The 20,536-nt window shown below is 38.4% G+C and overlaps 1 protein-coding gene across 1 annotated transcript in view; it reads left to right on the forward strand.

The window, feature by feature from the left end:
- The window catches only part of LOC115429604 (protein phosphatase 1H-like), a 30,942-nt gene extending 12,368 nt beyond the window's left edge, over positions 1-18,574 (forward strand). Inside the window, exons 3-10 of the mRNA XM_030149199.1 lie at positions 718-1,092; positions 4,514-4,626; positions 4,822-4,906; positions 5,946-6,064; positions 11,649-11,712; positions 13,380-13,487; positions 15,024-15,175; positions 15,322-18,574. Of these exons, the coding sequence (XP_030005059.1) occupies positions 718-1,092; positions 4,514-4,626; positions 4,822-4,906; positions 5,946-6,064; positions 11,649-11,712; positions 13,380-13,487; positions 15,024-15,175; positions 15,322-15,469 (1,164 nt within the window). The 3' untranslated portion in view covers positions 15,470-18,574. The remainder of the gene's footprint in view (positions 1-717; positions 1,093-4,513; positions 4,627-4,821; positions 4,907-5,945; positions 6,065-11,648; positions 11,713-13,379; positions 13,488-15,023; positions 15,176-15,321) is intronic.
- The last annotated feature ends 1,962 nt before the right edge of the window (positions 18,575-20,536 follow it).

Raw genomic sequence — 20,536 nt, forward strand, 5'->3', positions numbered from 1 at the left:
ATTTTCAGTAAATGTTTCCTGTTGTCTTGTCTGTTTATTTTGCTGGTTGTTGCTATAGTTTTTTTCTTTTTAGTGGTTTTAAAAAACACGCTAAGTAACTTTAAAAATGCACAATGAAATTCCTGAATGTTTTACTTTGAATTCATTGGCTATATTTCCAATTATAGTTATAGTTCTTATTGCACACATTCTGGGAGACATACACAGAACATTTTGAATGGTGGAGTGATGGACACCGAAGTGACGTGCAGCGTCCGTCTGCATCATTCCTGCACACAGCATCCTGAGTCCAACTGCCACAGTTGGCTGCACTCAAGCGTGGCGTTTTTGCTCCTGACATTTTCCCCATTTTTACTTCAGGGTTTTTATAGGGAGGGCCACATGTGTACAAAGCCTACGCATTTTGGGTTAACAATTTAGCCCGTCCTAGTTTTTCACTCTCCTACCCAGTTTGTACACTTGTGAGTACAACTTTCATAAATTGGTCTGTGGTTGAGAAAAAGCACAATCAGTCAGGCAGACCAACAGTATACTCTGTGTCTGAGAAGCTGTTTGAGTACATCTCGACAGTTCTAGCAAATTTTTAAATGTGCATTTTTGAAGTTGCTTAGTGTAATTTAAAGTAATTAAATATGCAGATACCCTGTTGTACGCTGACTGCTTGATGTGAAACTAAAGCTAAAGCTGAAATCCAAATCTCTGTTCGTGTGTCTTCAGGACAGTGAGGGGCTGGTGTTCCACTACTGGGCCTTGTTCGACGGTCACGCTGGTTCGGGTGCAGCAGTGGTCGCCTCCCGCCTGCTTCAGCACCACATCGCCTGCCAACTCCAGGCCGTCATCGAGATCCTTCGCAACTTGGCCTCCCCACCACCCACCGTCCTTGGGGAGGAACCTGACAACAACCCCTACCTCCAGGGAAACACCCCCGGGCCTCACCGCCCCACATTGACCCGTGCTGCTTCGCTTCGCGGAGCAGCAGGTGCGCCGGGGTCCCCGTGCAGCACCCCACCTCCACCACGCTTTTTCACAGAGAAAAGGATCCAGCATGAGAGCCTGGTGATAGGAGCCATAGAGAACGCCTTCAAAGACATGGTGAGACAGACATCGGTTTGAGTCCACATGCGTACATTCATCCTGATCAGTGCTGAGAGCTCTGACACTCACTAGAGGCATGAGTCGGTACTCGAAGTCGTCCCCAGAGACACTGTCTGTGAGGCTGCCTTTGTGTGTGTGTTCAGCCATGTCAACATCCCATCATCAGCATTTTTACTCAGTTCTCTACACTGTTTCAAATTGATTAAAAACACCCTGAGTTACTGTATTTTGACACATATTGACCTTTTTAACAGCACAGCAAAAACAGAAGAGATTAATAACAGTTTGGATCATTACCTTGTTACATCCAGGGTTCCTGCATGTACTTAAAAAGTCTTAAAAGTCTTGAATTTACAAATCAGCATGTAATACCTTAAAAAGTCTTTGAAAGGTATTACATTTGACATGGTAGGTCTTAAGTTATTGCCATAAATTTGTTCACTGGATTGTGTTTAAATGTGTCTGGGAAATGTCCAAGATGCAAAGAAAGTAACACTAGTCTACTCAGTTTAACTTGACTATTTATATTGAAATTATAAACCAGTTATCACTAACTTTGCTGCCCAGGCATTGAAGTAAATAAATACATTTTCCTAAATTCTAGCTAGTGTGGCTGTGAAATGGGCACCAAATTCTGTTCTAAGTAGTCTTTAAAATGTCTTAAAAAAGTCTTAAGTTTAACTTGTAGAAACCTGTAGGAACCCTGTACATCACTGACACAAACTAATAGGGCTGGGTAAAAAAATCGATTTGATCGATCTTAGATCAATTTCATTTTAATTTTGCGTAATCAATTAATAGTGGAGGAGATCGATTTTTCAGAGCAGGACCAGGAGTACGCGGAAGCGCAGCCGGCTCCGTCTTGTGAACCCCTGGGGAAGACGTGGCGTCTCGATTTCACTTGTGACACTTTCCAGTGCAGGAGGGGTGCGGATAAAGGTTGGGGAAAACCCTTCTGCGGGAGGTCCTCCCGGCCTCAAACTCGAACCCGCAGTGTGAAGGAACTGGCCGCCCAGAGGTTCTCTGAGGCGAGTCGCAGAAGCTGGTCGTTCTAGGAATATTAACTTGAATCCATACTATCACCTATGGCTGAGTATGGAGTTCGAGGAATAGTAAAGCAACAATGACCCACCACTACACTACCCCCACCCCCCTTCAGTGAGTAGAAGCCACCAGCCATAAAACAGAACAAAGATGACAAAGAAGTCTGTTCTCAGCCATTGTAGAAACATGGCAATGTTTGTGTCCCGTTCATCCTTTAAGAGCAGATTCATCTATTTACTGCTGAAATTATTTCCTTTCTAATATCAATACTGATACCAGTATTGATGTGTTGCATGACTGCAATAGTCAAATAATCAGGTTATAACGCAAAATTGTACTTTGGTATCACTGAATTAATCTGAATCAATCAATTAATACTGAATTGAATCGATACTGGATCGAATTGAACCGTGATTAATTGATTCAGAACCTTATGAATCAAAATTGAATGGATTATGGAAATTGGCCATGATACCCAGCCCTACAAATTAATTTTCTCAGAAACATTTAGTCTGTCTGCTTTGACCAGGAAAAGTATCTACATAGGCCTTTTTGTTGAGAGTATCCATTTCATATTTTTGCTGTTCATTATCCATACATTTAATGAAATGTATGTAATTTAGATTAAATCCATATCTAACAGATGCAAAAACATAGTTATAGAAGGCTTTAAACATGGACTGTTTACATGCACAAAAATCTTTGTTTTTGCCCTTATTCTGGAAAAGACAAACATTCCTAAATACATTTTTACATAGCTAATGAAAATGGACACTTCTCTAATATTGCTGTTTACACGAGCCCTGCTCACACCATTAAATATATATATTCAAAGTTTTGCACTGGTGGCAGACATTCCGTTATGTAAACTCAGCCTTCCTCTTTTGTTCCTTCAAAAGCTTTTTGGAAAGGTCAGCTTTTCAATAGTCACTCATATCTGTATCCTGATATTCTCTGTCATTATTATTCTCCTTCCAATCAGAAATGTCCCTTTTTTTTTTTTTTTTTTTTTTTTTTTTTGGGGGGGGGCGATCCCTCTTTACCAAAAAGGATCTTTTGTCTTTTTCCAGCTGAGTGTAAACAGGGGCCATGAGTCACAACCGGCAGTAAAACATGCAAATTAAATAGATAGATAGATAGATAGATAGATAGATAGATAGATAGATAGATAGATAGATAGATAGATAGATAGATAGATAGATAGATAGATAGATAGATAGATAGATAGATAGATAGATAGATAGATAGATAGATAGATAGATAGATAGATAGATACGCTTTATTTCAGACTCATGTTCCACATTAAAAGCAAACAGATAAATACAAACACAAAAAGAAAAAACCTCTATATTTTCAAGAGGCAGTCATACCAGTGTTTCCAGAACAAACGTGTGTAATGTACAGCACTATATGAAAGATTGATCAGCAATAAAATTACAGTATTTTCTGAATGATTCAGGCGACACATAAATTTAAACATCAGATTTCTCAACACAGCACTCAATGAATTTACATGATTAAACATAAACAGTTCACTGGCACTAGTCCATCTGGGCTTTTTTAATAAGAGTCTTCAAGCATCATTGTATACCACTGTCAGTCTGTGGAAGCTGGCCTTTTTATCATTCACCCACAAATGTGCTGCGTACAGAGGGGTGCAGTATGCTCTAAACAGAGTCAGTTTCACCCGTACAGAAAAAGACAAAAATTTCCGTTACAGTACGTTTGCTTGTGTGTACAACATCCAGCACTGATGATACATGTCCTCGTAACATGTCCTGATTCTAAGTAATTAGATGAATTAATTAGAATCAGGAACAATATCAGCCTATTCCATATGCTTTACTTGGAAAAAGCCCTGAACAGAATAGGCCGTCATACTTACATAATTCTCATACTCAGGATAACAGTGGAATAATAGTATTCATGTAAACATACTCACTGTTTTGGTATGCCAAACTACATGATCGCCACTAGATGGCAGTGGTTTACAGTCTACATTTTGCTCCCTGAAAAAGAGTCAGTGTGAAAAATCTTTAGATCCACCGCCCACCTCTCTTATCCCAGCACAAAGAAGCCCCCGTACATTTGATCCAACAGATCTTTGTCAGTCACTGTCACTGAACTGGTAAAACTGTGACCTCTACAGGAAGCAGTCCACTTTCTGAAGCCTGCAGCATAAAGCCGCAGCTCTAACTGCAGGATTTCTGAGGTGGAGAAAAGGTGATAATTTGCCTCTCATTAAAGATGTGGGACAAATGAAAGCACAGACATAATACTTGTCATGAAATAGAAAAGTGCACAGAAGAGCTGTCTGCTGGGCTGCTGGTAGATGAGGTGGTGGTTAATGTTTTTTTGTGTGTGTTTCTTGTAGGACGCCCAGATTGAAAGGGAGAAGCACGTCTATAACATCACAGGAGGATGCACAGCTCTCACTGTGGTTTACCTGCTCGGAAAACTATATGTTGGCAATGCAGGCGACAGCAGGTGTGTGTTCTTGTGTGTCATCCGTTAAATGAAAAGGGCCATGAAGGAGAGGGATAATTACACTGAAGGGACCCCAGAGACCCAAAAGATGTATGCTCACAGCACATCAGCAAGCTGCAGCAGCAAATGGATCTGTTCTGTTGGATGTAAGAGACTGTTTACTAGTCCTTTATTCTCCTTTTGTCCTCTTTACAGGGGTATTATTATTAGAAACAATGAGATCATTCCAATGTCAACAGAGTTCACACCAGAGTCAGAGCGACAGCGACTACAGTTCCTGGTAAGAGAGTTTTGGGTTTCATTCATTTGAAATAATTCCATCTATTTCCTATAGAAGGGTTTGCAGCAGGAAAAATCTGCCAATGAGACAATGGTCAACAAGTGTGCCAGCTGGTGTCAGCTTTTATTGTCAGAGGCAGCAAACAGTGATTCAAAAGTCCAAGTTTCCCTTTGATTTCATGCATAAATTGATATAATAAGTAACAAGACAACACAAATGTGTTTGAAAGAGAAACAAGTGTCATTACACATTTTTTTTTCTACCAGTAAGTGCAATTAGATCTAAAATGATAAGTCAGTTACTCACTGAGCAACTAAAAACACCCTTTTTTAAAGAAATAATTAATGATAGTGTGAGTGTTGTAGCTTTTCTAATGTGAAGATGAAATGGATGACTGTCTTAATTGTATCAATAGTAAGGTGAATGTTTTGGAGTTTTGAATTAGAAAGTTAAGACTCACCTTTTGATGAAGGAACTTAAGACCAGAATTTGTCATTATTTGTATTCGCTGAACAATTACTGTATGTAAAAAAAAAAAAAAAAATTCAGTAACACTTGTCTAAAAGTAAAATGCCTCCAGAATAAAAATATCGAAACTTTGCCCAATTTGTCACTAATAAAGAAAAATTAAGCCAAAAATGTGAAATTCTGAGAGAATGGGTTTTATTCAAAAGGAATATTTGTCTCCAAGCTACTAGATCTACTTCAGGCATGTAAATGGAACTATTGTGCTGTTCTTCTGTCTAAGATTGTTATGATTCTTGATATTTGTGTTATTATGTATGTTTTGCTAATTCGCATATATGTTAAATTTCATTGCATGTTCGGAATAAATCACTAGATCAAAATCAAATCAAAAATCAAAACACTGCCTGTACATTACAATACATTCACTTCACAGGGACTATCTAGTTGAAGATTTATAAATCTATTAAATAAATGTGAGTACTTATTAGCTGCAATGTGTGTACATATCATATGTGGTGATAATTCTGCATCAGATACCCCAGCTTGATGAGCCTCACTGGTCATTTTGCAGGGTTTCATGCAACCTCAACTGTTAGGAAACGAGTTCACGCACCTGGAATTCCCCCGGAGAGTTCAGAGGAAGGAGGTGGGCAAAAGGATGCTCTATAGAGACTTCACCATGAACGGATGGTAAGTCATCTCCTCTCTGTTGTCTCTGTTGACTCATTGTTTGCTATTCTGTATAAAAAAAACCACTGATTTACACCTGCCAAATCCCTCCCTGACATCAGGAAAATAATAGAAATCTATAAAAGGTTAAAACAATACTCTCTGCCTCCACCACTTGGTGATTGTCTCCTTTTCTCTTCTTTACTGCTGCTAACTCTGCTCTATACGGTGAAAGCTGAAGAGACCAGGAGAGAGCTAATGAGGGAGCAGCCAAAGCTGATATGATATAATGATACAGCAGAGATGGTCCTGAATGCTCACTGTTCTGTGGGTTAGCCAGGCACCATGCTGTTTGACTGGGGCTGCAGTGGAAACTCGTAATGAGGTGTGCTTTTAGAGACACTCACCGACTTGCACTGGCACATACTGTTCTGCCTGTGCATTGTGCTGTGTGATGTATATTTCACCATAAGCCCACCAGCTCACAAGCAGAGTGATGCGCCACAGCATCCAGTAATGATACATCTCTATCAGGATCGGTATGAGCAATGTCAAGGAGGCAGGTTTACATTTTATCTGTATCTCTGTGTGTTCTTAGAAAAATGTCAACAACTGTGCACGCGCAATATCAGACTAAAAATGCCCTTTTCATAGATATGCATTTAATAATCACAATTTTTAAATATTTTCTAGCTTCCTCCATGAACTTAGGTGTCAAATATTTATTTAGATGAAGTGAGGTGTGCAAAGAATAAGCAGAGTGTCATCAAACATTACTACTGTTACTGCTGAGCATATTTATTCAGGTTACTTACAGGAAACCGAGAAAAGCAGCTAAACTCATCTTTGACCTGAAACACCCAATAGAAAATCGTTTAGCATTGTGTTGATTATTTTAAACTGATTAATCACAATTTAAATATGTTCGAACGACTGTATTTAAATCTTGTCTGTATCTCGGTGTGTTCTTTGAAAAATGTCAACAACTGTGCACGCGCAATATCGGACTAAGAAGGCTCTTTTCGTAGAAATGCATTTAATATTCACAATTTTTAAATGTTATGTAGCTTCCTCCATGAACTTAGGTGTCAAATATTTATTTAAATGAAATGAGGTGTGCAAAGAGTAAGCAGAGTGTCATCAAACATTACTACTGTTACTGCTGAGCATATTTATTCATTACTTACAAGAAACAGAGAAAAGCAGCTAAACTCATCTTTAACCTAAAACACCCAATAGAAAATCGTTTAGCATTATGTTGATTCTTTTAAATTGATTAATCACCATTTACATGTATTTGATTTAGATTTTGTCTGTATCTCAATGTGTTCTTAGAAAAATGTCAACAACTGTGCAAGCACAATATCAGACTAAAAACACCCTTTTCATAGATATGCATTTAATATTCACAATTTTTAAATGTTATCTAGCTTCCTCTATGAACTTAGGTGTCAAATATTTATTTAAATGAAGTGAGGTGTGCAAAGAGTAAGCAGAGTGTCATCAAACATTACTACTGTTACTGCTGAGCATATTTATTCAGGTTACTTACAGGAAACCAAGAAAAGCAGCTAAACTCATCTTTGACCTGAAACACCCAATAGAAAATCGTTTAGCATCGTGTTGATTATTTTAAACTGATTAATCACAATTTAAATATGTTTGAACGACTATATTTAAATCTTGTCTGTATCTCGGTGTGTTCTTTGAAAAATGTCAACAACTGTGCACGCGCAATATGGGACTAAGAATGCTCTTTTCGTAGAAATGCATTTAATATTCACAATTTTTAAATGTTATGTAGCTTCCTCCATGAACTTAGGTGTCAAATATTTATTTAAATGAAATGAGGTGTGCAAAGAGTAAGCAGAGTGTCATCAAACATTACTACTGTTACTGCTGAGCATATTTATTCAGGTTACTTACAAGAAACAGAGAAAAGCAGCTAAACTCATCTTTGACCTAAAACACCCAATAGAAAATCATTTAGCATTATGTTGATTCTTTTAAATTGATTAATCACCATTTACATGTATTTGATTTAGATTTTGTCTGTATCTCAATGTGTTCTTAGAAAAATGTCAACAACTGTGCAAGCACAATATCAGACTACAAACACCCTTTTCATAGATATGCATTTAATATTCACAATTTTTAAATGTTATCTAGCTTCCTCTATGAACTTAGGTGTCAAATATTTATTTAAATGAAATGAGGTGTGCAAAGAGTAAGCAGAGTGTCATCAAACATTACTACTGTTACTGCTGAGCATATTTATTCATTACTTACAAGAAACCGAGAAAAGCAGCTATACTCATCTTTGACCTAAAACACCCAATAGAAAATCGTTTAGCATCATGTTGATTATTTTAAACTGATTAATCACCATTTAAATAGGTTTGAACGACTACATTTAAATTTTGTCTGTATCTCGGTTTGTTCTTTGAAAAATGTCAACAACTGTGCACGCGCAATATCGGACTGAGAATGCCCTTTTCGTAGAAATGCATTTAATATTCACAATTTTTAAATGTTACCTTGCTTCCTCCATGAACTTAGGTGTCAAATATTTATTTAAATGAAGTGAGGTGTGCAAAGAGTAAGCAGAGTGTCATCAAACATTACTACTGTTACTGCTGAGCATATTTATTCAGGTTACTTACTCGAAACCGAGAAAAGCAGCTATACTCATCTTTGACCTGAAACACCCAATAGAAAATCGTTTAGCATCGTGTTGATTATTTTAAACTGATTAATCACAATTTAAATATGTTTGAACGACTAGATTTAAATTGTCTGTATCTCGGTGTGTTCTTTGAAAAATGTCAACAACTGTGCATGCGCAATATTGGACTAAGAATGCCCTTTTCGTAGAAATGCATTTAATATTCTTTTTTTTTTTTAATTATCTTTTTATTGAACATTATAAAATACATTCCACATACAGCTGGTACATAATGGCTGAGTTTGTTTTTTTTTTTTTTTTTTCCCATCTCTTTCCACTCTCCTCCAAATGTAATATCTTTAAATTAAACATGACAATCAAAAAATAGAAAATATAGGAAGAAAAAAAAAAAAAAGAGAGAGAGATAAAGACATCCTCATTCTTTTACTTTAAATCAAATTAGGGAATGACCATTCCTTTCAAAGTACACAAATAAAATTATGCCCGGGACTTCGTGGTTCTATGCATTCCACCATACATTTTGCCCGGTTACACTGACAGGGTTTTACTATGTTACCAGTGCAGGGAATATATTAAACCAAAACAAATACACAAATATAATTAACAAGAAACAACCAAACCTCTGTAGCATGAACTAGGGTTTTTTTTTTTTTTTTTTTTTTTTTTTTTTAGAAATGCACAATTTCAGACTAAGAACACCCTTTTCACAGATATGCATTTAATATTCACAATTTTTAAATGTTATGTAGCTTCCTCCATGAACTTAGGTGTCAAATATTTATTTAAATGAAATGAGGTGTGCAAAGAGTAAGCAGAATGTCATCAAACATTACTACTGTTACTGCTGAGCATATTTATTCAGGTTACTTACAGGAAACAGAGAAAAGCAGCTAAACTCATCTTTGACCTAAAACACCAAATAGAAAATCATTTAGCATCGTGTTGATTATTTTAAATTGATTAATCACCATTTAAATATGTTTGAATGACTACATTGCGTCACTCGAACGCAGTGTGAGGGTGAATTAGCGCAGTGTGAGTCACTGTTGTCTCGCTCTAGAGGTGCAAAGTGTGATGTGCAGATGTGAGGCGGGCTGGCTGGCGGATGAAGACGTCGTATCTCTGCTTCTCCGACACAAAGGCAGAGGAGGAAAGCCAGGCTGAAAGAGAGAGAGTATAGCAACTGGGTCAGGAAAAGTACACGTCTTGGATTTTTAGACAGACAGATGGGCAGAGAGAGAGACCTGGGCTGACAGGCGGAGCAAACCCTGGTCAGATATGAAGGCGTTTGAAGTTGTTGATAGTCTCCACTGACTGGCGACGCCAAGTCTAATCTAACTGGTTTAAGTACATCCGCGTCAGCCGTGGAGTCTCTCAGTCTGACATCAAAGCTGCATTTTCTAAGTGTGTTTCCAGATCTTCTGCTTCCATTTGTGCACTTCTCAACTTGTTTTTTTGTTGTTAGCTCATGCACTCTGAAATTCCCTCCCTCTTGCTTTCTCTGGCTAAATTTTTTATGTGTTATTACACTCCAGAGACAAACGCTTGGTATGAGATAGAAGCTAAATCAAATGGCAAAGAATGGCAGTGCCACTTTTTCCCACTTTAATTTTTAGCACAATGGAATGGGCATGAAGAGAGAGCCAGAATAATCAGGAAAAGAAACACTAGATTCATGCAGAAAAAAACTTAAAATTTGACATTACATTACATGAAGGCAAAGCTAATTTATTAATATAGCGCATTCCATACACAAATATCAATAAAAGGAACATCCAGAGAGAAATAAATACAAAGAAAATGATTCAAATTTAAATTCAAATTTAATTTATATAGTGCCAAATCATAACAAAAGTTATCTCATGACACTTTACATATCGAGTTGGTCGAAACCAGACTCTAAGCCAATTTACAGAAACCCAACAGAATCCTCCAGGAGCAAACACTGGTGACTGGTGACAGCGGAAGGAAAAACTTCCTTTTAACAGACAGAAACCTGGGGCAGACCCTGACTCCTGGAGGATGGACGTCTGCTTTGACCAGTTGGGCTTAGAGGTAGAAGGTAAAGGAGGAGAAAGAAGAGAGAGCGATAGAGATAAAGAGAGACCAGGGGAGAAGGGGGGAAGTAGGGGGAGACACATGGATGCAGTTGATGCACAGATAACTGAACTAGAACTGTCAAAAAATGAATAAATGCAATGAAAAGCGAAAATGATATAAAAAAAATACAGAACACAAAATCATAATAGAAAGGAATACAATATTTTTCTAAAATTTATATTAAAATTATTAAAAGAATATCCAGTCCTCCAGACTTGCATAGTCAATAGAATGGATTGTACTTATACTACAATAAGAGTAGAGTGTAAGTTATACAGCTCATTCATAGACACACGTTTTCAACATGGATTAAAAATATCTGCATTTGGGAAGAATCTCAACTCTATTAGTAGTTTGTTCCAGTTGTTGACAGCATAAGGGCTAAATGTTGTCAAAGGGAGTAATTAATCTGATGTCACAGAGCTTCCATGTTACTGTCACTTTTGCAAATTAAAGATGCAGAGGTTAGATGATGAAATTTTGGCTGTTGTTGCTCCTGTACGGCTGAAAAGCATCAGGGCTGTTCTAGTCTGTGCTTCACTCAGCATGCCGGAGATATTTTTGTGTTTGGTCTGGATGGGTAACGACTGGGAGGTTTGTATCTCTTGAAGAACCAGTTTTGTTCTGGAGGGTCACTGTTACACAAGGAAAGTGTAAAAAAAAAACAGGACAGTGAAAAGAGATTTCCAAGGTTTCCTTTTCAAGTCTTTCCTGTTCCTTTTTCATCTCACACCTTTACATCTCTAGAGTGAGTCAGACAGACAGAAAAAGATTTATTCACAGCCTCTGTCTGCTCTTCCTTTCCTTACTCAAACACAGGGCATACAAGACCATCGAGGATGAAGATCTCAAGTTTCCACTAATATACGGTGAAGGAAAGAAGGTAAGAGTGTGTGTATCCACTCCAAACCCTGCACAGCTACTCTGGGATTCAGAAGTGCAGAGAAAACCGTAAATCACTTGTTCTAACATTGTCAATCTGACAGACACACACACACTCTGTGCCTGCCAACCACCCAGAGAGTGGGCGAACACTTGCTCTCTGATGTGTGAGAAGCACACTGTGCTTGTGTGTGTGTCCAGTGTCACACACTAGAGAAAAGGAGACGGTCCATCTGTTTCACTCCAGCAGCACAGCTACATCTAACACACACACAGGCATTCGGAAAGACACAAACACCACACAAAGAGACATTTCATACAGACACACACACGACAGCCATCTCTCTGAGAAGCAAAGTTAATCCCCACTGAGACAGCAGGGGAGAGGTGGGAAAGAAGAGACTGAAACTTAAAACACTCCAGCAAATAAATTACACAGAATGCTTCGAATTCTCCGCGTCTGATTGTTACATAATTTTCTGTTTGGTGCAAAAAGAGACACAATGAAAATACCCATCAGGAAAGAAAGTAGAATCTGCCCACACATTGTGCCATTGTTGCCTCAGAATAGGCCTTCAATTCAAAGAATGGACACATTGAAAATGCTTCATATTGGGATGAAAGAGTGGAAATACCGCAAGAATTCAATAATTAAAGGAACTGAACACCAACTCTGTTAAAGCTCTTACTTTTTACACCCTTAAACTGGGTCACATATTGTGATATTTGTGGCATGCAGTTGAGTTATAGATTTCTCTTCAATTCAGTTTTATTTATATAGCACCAGTCATTATCTCAATGCACTTCACAAATTCAGATCAAGGCCTTCCAGAGACTATACTGAGAAGGAAACCAACAGATAGTCCAGGAGCAAGCCCAAGGCAACACGGGGGAGGAAGTAGTATAGTAGTATATCGAACAAAATATGTACTGAAAAACTGGAGCTTTTACTCACATGTCAAACCCTGTTGGGGTGCATTATCGGTTGCTTAGCAGCCAGTTGTGGGATGGGCTGATCCCTGCCTGTAGATGACACCTGGGCTAGATGTCTTCCAGTTTATAAAGGTGGTTCGTTGCTCGCTTTCGTTCTCCTTCCAGACACCATGTTTGATGGGCTGGTATTGGTTTTCTTAAATTCTCCTTTTGTTTATTTCCCACACTTCCAACATTTACACACATCACTACACTTCAGCCACACCTTCACACCTCATATTTGATTATCTTCTGCTATGCATATATTTCGGTTAAATTAAACCTTTACCTTTTATCTTGCAATTTATCTTACCTGACATCTGCTGATGTTTTCAACAGCTGAAGATTTGCATTGGATGCAACTGCACCAGCAATATCCCAAAATGACATCTTCATTTCCCTGTGTAGCACACCACCTAATGAAATATTATGTACTTTACACAGTTCATGTAAACAAATACTGCAGGATTCAGTGCATACTCATGTTGAAGATTCTGTCTGAAAAGCAGCAGGACGAACCGCTGTCATCATGACTCAAGTGTAGTAAATACGAAGCCATCATATTGACCATATGCTCAGTGAACGCTAGCTGAAGGTTTTCAGTAGTAACCACTGACTATTGGCAGCTTTTACATCTATTTTTGCTCAAAGTCTGTTCATTTGCGTGGGAGATTTACAGCAGCATGTTTTTCGCAGGCACGAGTGCTGGCAACCATCGGGGTGACCCGTGGGCTTGGTGACCATGACCTTAAAGTTCATGACTCTAACATCTACATCAAACCATTCCTGTCCTGTTGCCCTGAGGTAAGACTTATTGATTTACACCCAACAAACATAAGAAAAATATCTTACACTGACTCTCTGAAGGGGCATAACCACCAGAAAAAAATCTGACAGAAGTCTGAAGATACAGACGAATGCAGTTTGCTTGCACTGCATTTTATCATGCTTGACTTTCTAACGATAAAAATTCTGGCTGAGCATGTCACCATCTATCACCTTAAACCCATTAAGCCTCCGACAGTAATTTGTTCTTGTAGGTGACAGTGTCAACACAGTGATCTCTAAATCTGAATCAGATGCTGCTCAGAAGAGGACCACCACATATCTTTCCTCACTCCGTCTTGTTTTCTCAGCTCTATTTCTTACCTTGCTGCGTCTGTGTACAAGGATTGGTGAAGCTATAACATCACATGACGAACCCTGTCATATCTGCGATACAGTCACTGAAGTAGTATCTTGCTGCGTCTCTGCCTGAAAAACGTCTCTAGCTGTAGGAGAACTTGAGCTCACCTGTCTGTCTGTCTGTCTGTCTGTCTGTCTGTCTGGCCCTGCTTTCAGAGTGCTTTCATCTCCTGATGTAGTTTGTCTTATAGAGTTTTGCATTTTTCCTCCCTCAGCTCTATTCTTGATCTTTAATTCATTAATACCCAGGTTCATGGCGGGTTCATTTGGAAAACTCCTCTCAGCACTCTGTCTCTTTCTTACTAACACAACTCTCACCTCTCACCAAAGTCTCTCATGTGTTTTCTTGTGAAACTCTAGGTGACTGAAGTCTGTTTTAAAAAAATACAGCTTAAGTTAAGGAAATGCCATGAACTTTTCTGTGGGAGGGATACGTCAGAGTAGATAACAGTTTAGCTGAAATACAATGGATGTATACTGTATCAGGTGCTGTCACACCTTAAAGTCTGAACCAAGGTGAATTTTTTTAATTGTACACATTTGATCCAGTTAGTTATGCTTGACATTGATTGATTTGTAGACAGGTTGTTTCTTGTCATTTGTTTATTACATGACTTTCTGAAATTGCTTTTAAGTCGTATCCATTCAAAGATGTAACCGAACTCTCATTCCAGTTGGTCTGCAACAAGACCACCTCATTGGTTCAGACCATTGATCAGGCTGTTTATTCTGCACCGTGGTCAGGGGGAGGTTTCAACCTGCAAATCTAGTTTGGATTAACTGTCCAAAAAGTCTTAGGTAGGTGTGAAAGCACCTGTAGTCTGTGAGGAAAAACAGAAAACCTTTACAATCAGTATCTATATGATGTATAACATACGTCAATGTTCTTAGATAATACACTTGTTGGTACACTGGTTGATTTTTTTTGTTTTAATTATTTCAATAACAACAGAATTCAGTGGTAAGAACATGAGTTAGTAAACTTGAGTCAATACACAGAAAAATTGCCTGAACTGTATGGATTTACAGGCCAATTTATTCATTAAAAGATAAAGATACACCAAAATACTGGTACTTAAATTTGAGAAGATGAATAATCAGTAGGATGTCGATGGAAAAACTGAATGTTCTGATGTTTTGTGTTTTGTCTCGTAGGTAAAGGTGTATAACCTGACGCAGTATGAGCATGGAGCTGATGATGTTCTAGTAATGGGGACTGATGGTCTGTGGGACGTCCTCTCCAACCAGGAGGTCGCTGAGTCTGTCACCACCTTCCTAGCCAACTGTGACCCTGATGATCTGCACAGGTGTGATGATTTGTTTTCTCTTTTCTGCTTTTCTTTTGACTACAATGAAAACTTGGTGCTAAATAGTTTGACTCACCAGTGCAGAGGAAGTCATCTCTCTGTAGGTCAAGTCTGACCTGGGTGTTTACTGTCCAATCTTTATCCAGGTATACAATGGCAGCTCAGGACCTGGTGATGCGAGCACGTGGGGTCCTGAGGGACCGAGGCTGGAGGATCACAAATGAGCGTCTGGGCTCCGGAGATGATATCTCTGTCTTCATCATACCTCTGATGTATGGAAACCGTCAGCCCTGAGGATTCTGACAAAGAATCAACAGGCTAAGGACTTGATAGCAAAAGCATCGATCAGGTCAATCCTGATCTCCGAGACTGTTTTTGTTTTTTTAGTTCTTTCTCATTTCTTCCTCAGACAAAAGTTTAGTTTAACCGTCAGTTCATGTCTTTGTAGAAGTTCAGGAGTGGTCAGTCACCAAACTTGGCCGCTCCAGGAAACAACAGTCACCACTTTGCATCAGAAAACCCCCAACGTAAAGAGTAGACATGTGGTCTCTTCTTCCTTCTGTATCCTCAAGTGTTTCTGTCAGTGACATATTGATCAAAGGTTGGGGTTAATGTTGATAGAGATTGCAACTCCCCAGGATGATAAGGTGGCCTTCTCCTGAACTTCTACAGAGACTTGAAAGTTGAAAAGGGCGGAGGCTCTTCCAAACAGAAGAAGTCTTTCTCCTGACCTCTTTCAGAGCTGTACAATACTGAGCTTTCCTCTGTCCCTGCTCTTCCCTCTGTACTGTACAGTCCACTTGTTTATAAAACAAAAAATAATACCTCCTCTGTCTCGTGAACCGTGGGCTGAGCTGGTGGGTCAGCTGCTTTTTCTGTTTTGCCACAGTGTGGCTTTGAAGGACTCACTTGCTGGAGAAGCTACCTCCAGAACAACAAACAGACTGACTGGACGTACAGAGGCCATTCTGACTGGGGTCTGCATGACTGTTCCCATTGACCGTCATGTTTTTGTTTTGAAGGTTGCTGATTGCTAAGAGCTAAGATAATCCAGAACGAAAGTTGATGATCATGGTGTTTCAAAGAAAAAAAGGGAATAATTCACAGCCAAACACCAAGAGGGCAGATCAGAAATCAGTTTTACTGTCATGTTAGAAAAAACTCATACCTGGATGGAGTTTCAGTCATATTAAGTCCTCACGGAAAGAGAAATAGTCACTGCAACAAGTCATTTAATCTGATACTACAGCTAAAAAGTGTAAAATCCCTCTTGGAATTTGACTTTTTTAAGCTTTAGTTCTGAATTAAATGCCTTGGATATAGTGTCTTTGCACTTTAAGCTGATCCACATCACCAAGGAGCCATGAGATGATGAAGAGGCAAATATTCCCTGCAGCAGGGAGGAGAACAAACCCAATTCATATTTATATGGTAGAAAAAAACCACGACAATACAATCATAATCAAACTGAACCAAGAAAAAAACACTAGCTTTCTTATGCTTTGACATGTTTGATGTGTTTTGCATGTATCCTGAGCTTCAGATGCTTCAGAAGGACAGATTTGGGAAGAACAATGTTGTGTTTTGATGTAGCTATTAACGATATGTCAGTGCATGCAGTGAGATATTGTAGGCCTGGGAATATGAGCAATGGTGCAATAGTTTACACTGCTGTTTGTTTTATATGGACTGAATTTATATTTATGTGATGTATTAACAAACTAGTCTTAATGTTGTTTCTTTATGAATGTGCAGAGACCTTGCATATATTTAATAGGTTGTTTTTGCTGTAGGATTATTACATTAGGATATTAGACCTGTTGACTTCCCAGATGTAGCGTTAAAGAATGACGTTAATGTTAAGGAGTGACAAGTCAGTGAAACGCAAGATTCAAAACTAAATGAATCGCTGGGAAAAAGGACCAAAAAGGATCTTTTTTTTTTTTTTTTTTCTTTACCTGATGAACATTGTGTTCATATAGTAAAGGGGTCATTTTGTGTTTGTGTGGGATACGCTGTTTAGCTCAACACAGTTAAGATTTAGTAGATTGTTTTTACTTTGGAGTTTAATTCCAAGCTGAGAAAAACAGTCAGCAGAATGACATCAACATCTCTAATGCACAGCTGAGTAATAGCATAGGGTTTATGTTTGCATTGTGTTTTTCCCTCTGTTGTGAATTGTAGAGCTCTGAAGTAGCACTGACTGACTTTCTAGTGGGAGAAATCTTTGATTTAACTACCTGGAAGAACACAGGAATGCCTGAATCCAAAGACGTTGTTCTCGTTTGGATATTGTTCAGTGCCAGGATGAGGAAGCCATCATTAGATCACACGATAATGTGCCATTATGTCACATGGGCTATTTATCATCTTAGCTTGGACTTTTGTTTGGACAGTTATCAACATTCCTCCAAGCAGCAGTAATTTACCTGAAGTTCATAAGGTGCATTTTTCCTCCTGTACATTCCATGAAAGAAATATTTACTTCACAATACTGTCTGATAATGCATTGTTCATTCATTCATTACGTGCTGTTTTATTTGTTGAATCGTACTAGTTAGATAAGCTACTTGACTCTTAGATTATTTATCCAGTATCTTATGGTTTTTTCGGCTTTATTTTACATTGTTGACCGTTCTGGCTCCACTTTCTTCGTCTTGACATGTATCGCAGTTCACTAGTGCAGCTTCAAACAGCCCAGGTTTCATCCGACTTAGAGAGTGAATGTTAAGAACTGCGAGCATCATGACGGCGACTGAACGGGACTTTAGAGCATCTGTTGAATGTTGATATTAATTATGTCATTAAGCCTTCTTCTCCTACATGAATGTTAAAATATGATCATGATTTATTTTTCTCATCCCATTGTGCCACCCGACTGCTGCTCATCGACTCAGGTTCTATTAGCATGTGTAGTGAAGTAAAGGATGAGAGGGGGTTTCTAAAGGCATGGGGTGTGTTAGTTCCACTGTTGTAAATACATGTGGTGATGCGTAATATCTGGAAGCTCTTAAAATATTTACTTTTTCATCTCAGCCCAGGCTCTCCAGGTTTCCCTTTTTAAAGTCGCCGTATTGTGAAGTCAACCCTGCTGTTGTTTTTTTTTCTACTTTTATCATCAGGTTGGATATGGGACAAGAACTGAGAGGTTTTTCTGTAGCAAAGAGGACATGAGAGCCCACTGGGGGATCCTTTTTAAGTGACCGTTGTGCTGCCCTCGACCTCTCCGTTTGTGAATGTGAAATGTACGTTTTGTATAACAAAAAGATAACTTAAGAAGATAAAAAGGAATATTTTTAATGTTTCATTGTGCAACTCTGACTTTGGAGAAAAATGTTTACCCTCAGTGTTTCTTTTCCAGAAATGAAAAGAGAAAATAAATGTTAAAGATCAGTGTAAGGGATGTGTTTTTGCGTCATTAAAAAGGGAGTAAGTGCATGTCAAGTTGAAGTAACGAGAAGCTCAATATGCAAGTCTGAAATCAATAGTTCCCCAAATCTTTCCGCTTGCAGTGCAAATCAGTTACCAGCCCAAATCAATGTGACAGAGCAAGAAACAAAAGAAGTAGATGTGCAAACCTAATCAATACTGTTGCTGTTTGTGTTTCCTGGTTTCCCCCTGTGGAGGAGCAAAAAAACAAGCAACTGCCCTCACAAAGACTAGACTCTGAAAGAACAACAGAGGGATTTATTAGTGGAACCACACTGAATCTAAAACATGTTATGTGGAATCACAAAAGGAAAATGTTTTATTTCACCTAGTGTTTCAAATATACAGAGATGCAGACAATTCTAAATGAAGATGGGGTTAGCCTGGATGAAAGCCATTATACCAAACTGGTTTCCTGTGTTATAATTGTATTAACCACAGGAAATGGAGACAGATGAATGTTACTATACACTGATACAACTGCCAAATCAGTACATTTGGTCATGACTGGTTTGTAAAATCAACTCTTAAATCATGAGGCTACTTTATTCGTGGGTACATTTGTCCTGCAGTCAGTTCTCATTCATACATAATATTTAACATTTCATCATTCAGACATAAATGAGCAGAAAAACCCATAGATCTCCTTCAACACAAAATGAAAAGCATAAAAATGAGTTCAAAACAAGGATACAAAGAGTTTAAAAACCCAGATAATTAGCTTCAATTAAATAAATAAGGCCTGTGGACAGTATCTAGTTACATCTTAGGAATAAAACTGCTTCTGTTGTATTTTATCTTGCATTTTGGGACCAAGTACCTCCATCTGGACAGGGTTTTAACCCTTTCATGCATATTGGTCACTACAGTGGACAGTTATTCAAAACTCTGGTATATTCATGAGTTTTGATGTTTTAGTTCCATATCAGCCAACACAGTGGACACTTATGCATCATCCCATACACTACAATTCATACCATTACTGTAACTTTGCCTGTTCTTGATAAACCTGATCTGCACTAACATGTTTAAGTGTAAATCAGTTGTTAGACTTCTTTTTTTTTTTTGCATATTATCTCCATGAAGTGAGTAATAACTAGCATTAGAATATGTTAAAATGTGAGAAAACATCAGATTAGCAGCATTAAAAATGTTTTTATTTCATTGTTTTCATGTCAGTTTCTGATATTGGGATTTAAAGACATGTTTTTTCACTTCAAAAACACAATGCACGGACATTTTTGTAACTCAATGAAAAAAAAAAAAAAACTCGATTGCATTGGTTTTTTCATGCCCAAGGAGGAATAAAAGAATAAGAACACGCAAGAAAAAAATCTTGACTAAGGTACGCATAATTCATGCATGAAAGGGTTAATTCAGTTGTAATAATTGAACACACATCCTGACAGGAGAGAAGAGAAATAATACAAACGTGCGTAAAAAATATACAAGAAATACTTTATTTAGGAAAAGAACACAAACAGGACATATTTCAGGTTCAGGTTGTTTCATCATTTCTGGCACAGTTTACATTTACGCACAACTACTGTAATAAATGACTAGATAAATAGGTGCATCCGTGTTGGTCTCCTCTCAGTTCATTGTGTTGACAGACAGTTGCAGTGACCTCCGACATTCACGTTGATCCCGTTTGTTTCCTCAGACGCAAGTCACCAGCGCCGGCAAGGCAGTAGATTGCGCAGTCATCTCCACAAGGGGGTAATATGACAACCCGACCAACAGCACAAACTACTACCTCAACCAGCGCCTGGCTCCTGGGTGCCTCTCACCTTCTTTTCGTCCAGTTTAGATTTAGATTTACCAACTTGAGTTTCCATCTGGATCTCGGTGTGTTCACTGTCGTTGTGCGTAAAAGCGCAGAAAAATGGCGTGCGCGTAAAACGTGGCCGCAGTAAAGCGAGACAAAAACCC

Source organism: Sphaeramia orbicularis, chromosome 12, assembly GCF_902148855.1.
Source record: "Sphaeramia orbicularis chromosome 12, fSphaOr1.1, whole genome shotgun sequence".
Taxonomy (NCBI): Eukaryota; Metazoa; Chordata; class Actinopteri; order Kurtiformes; family Apogonidae; genus Sphaeramia; species Sphaeramia orbicularis.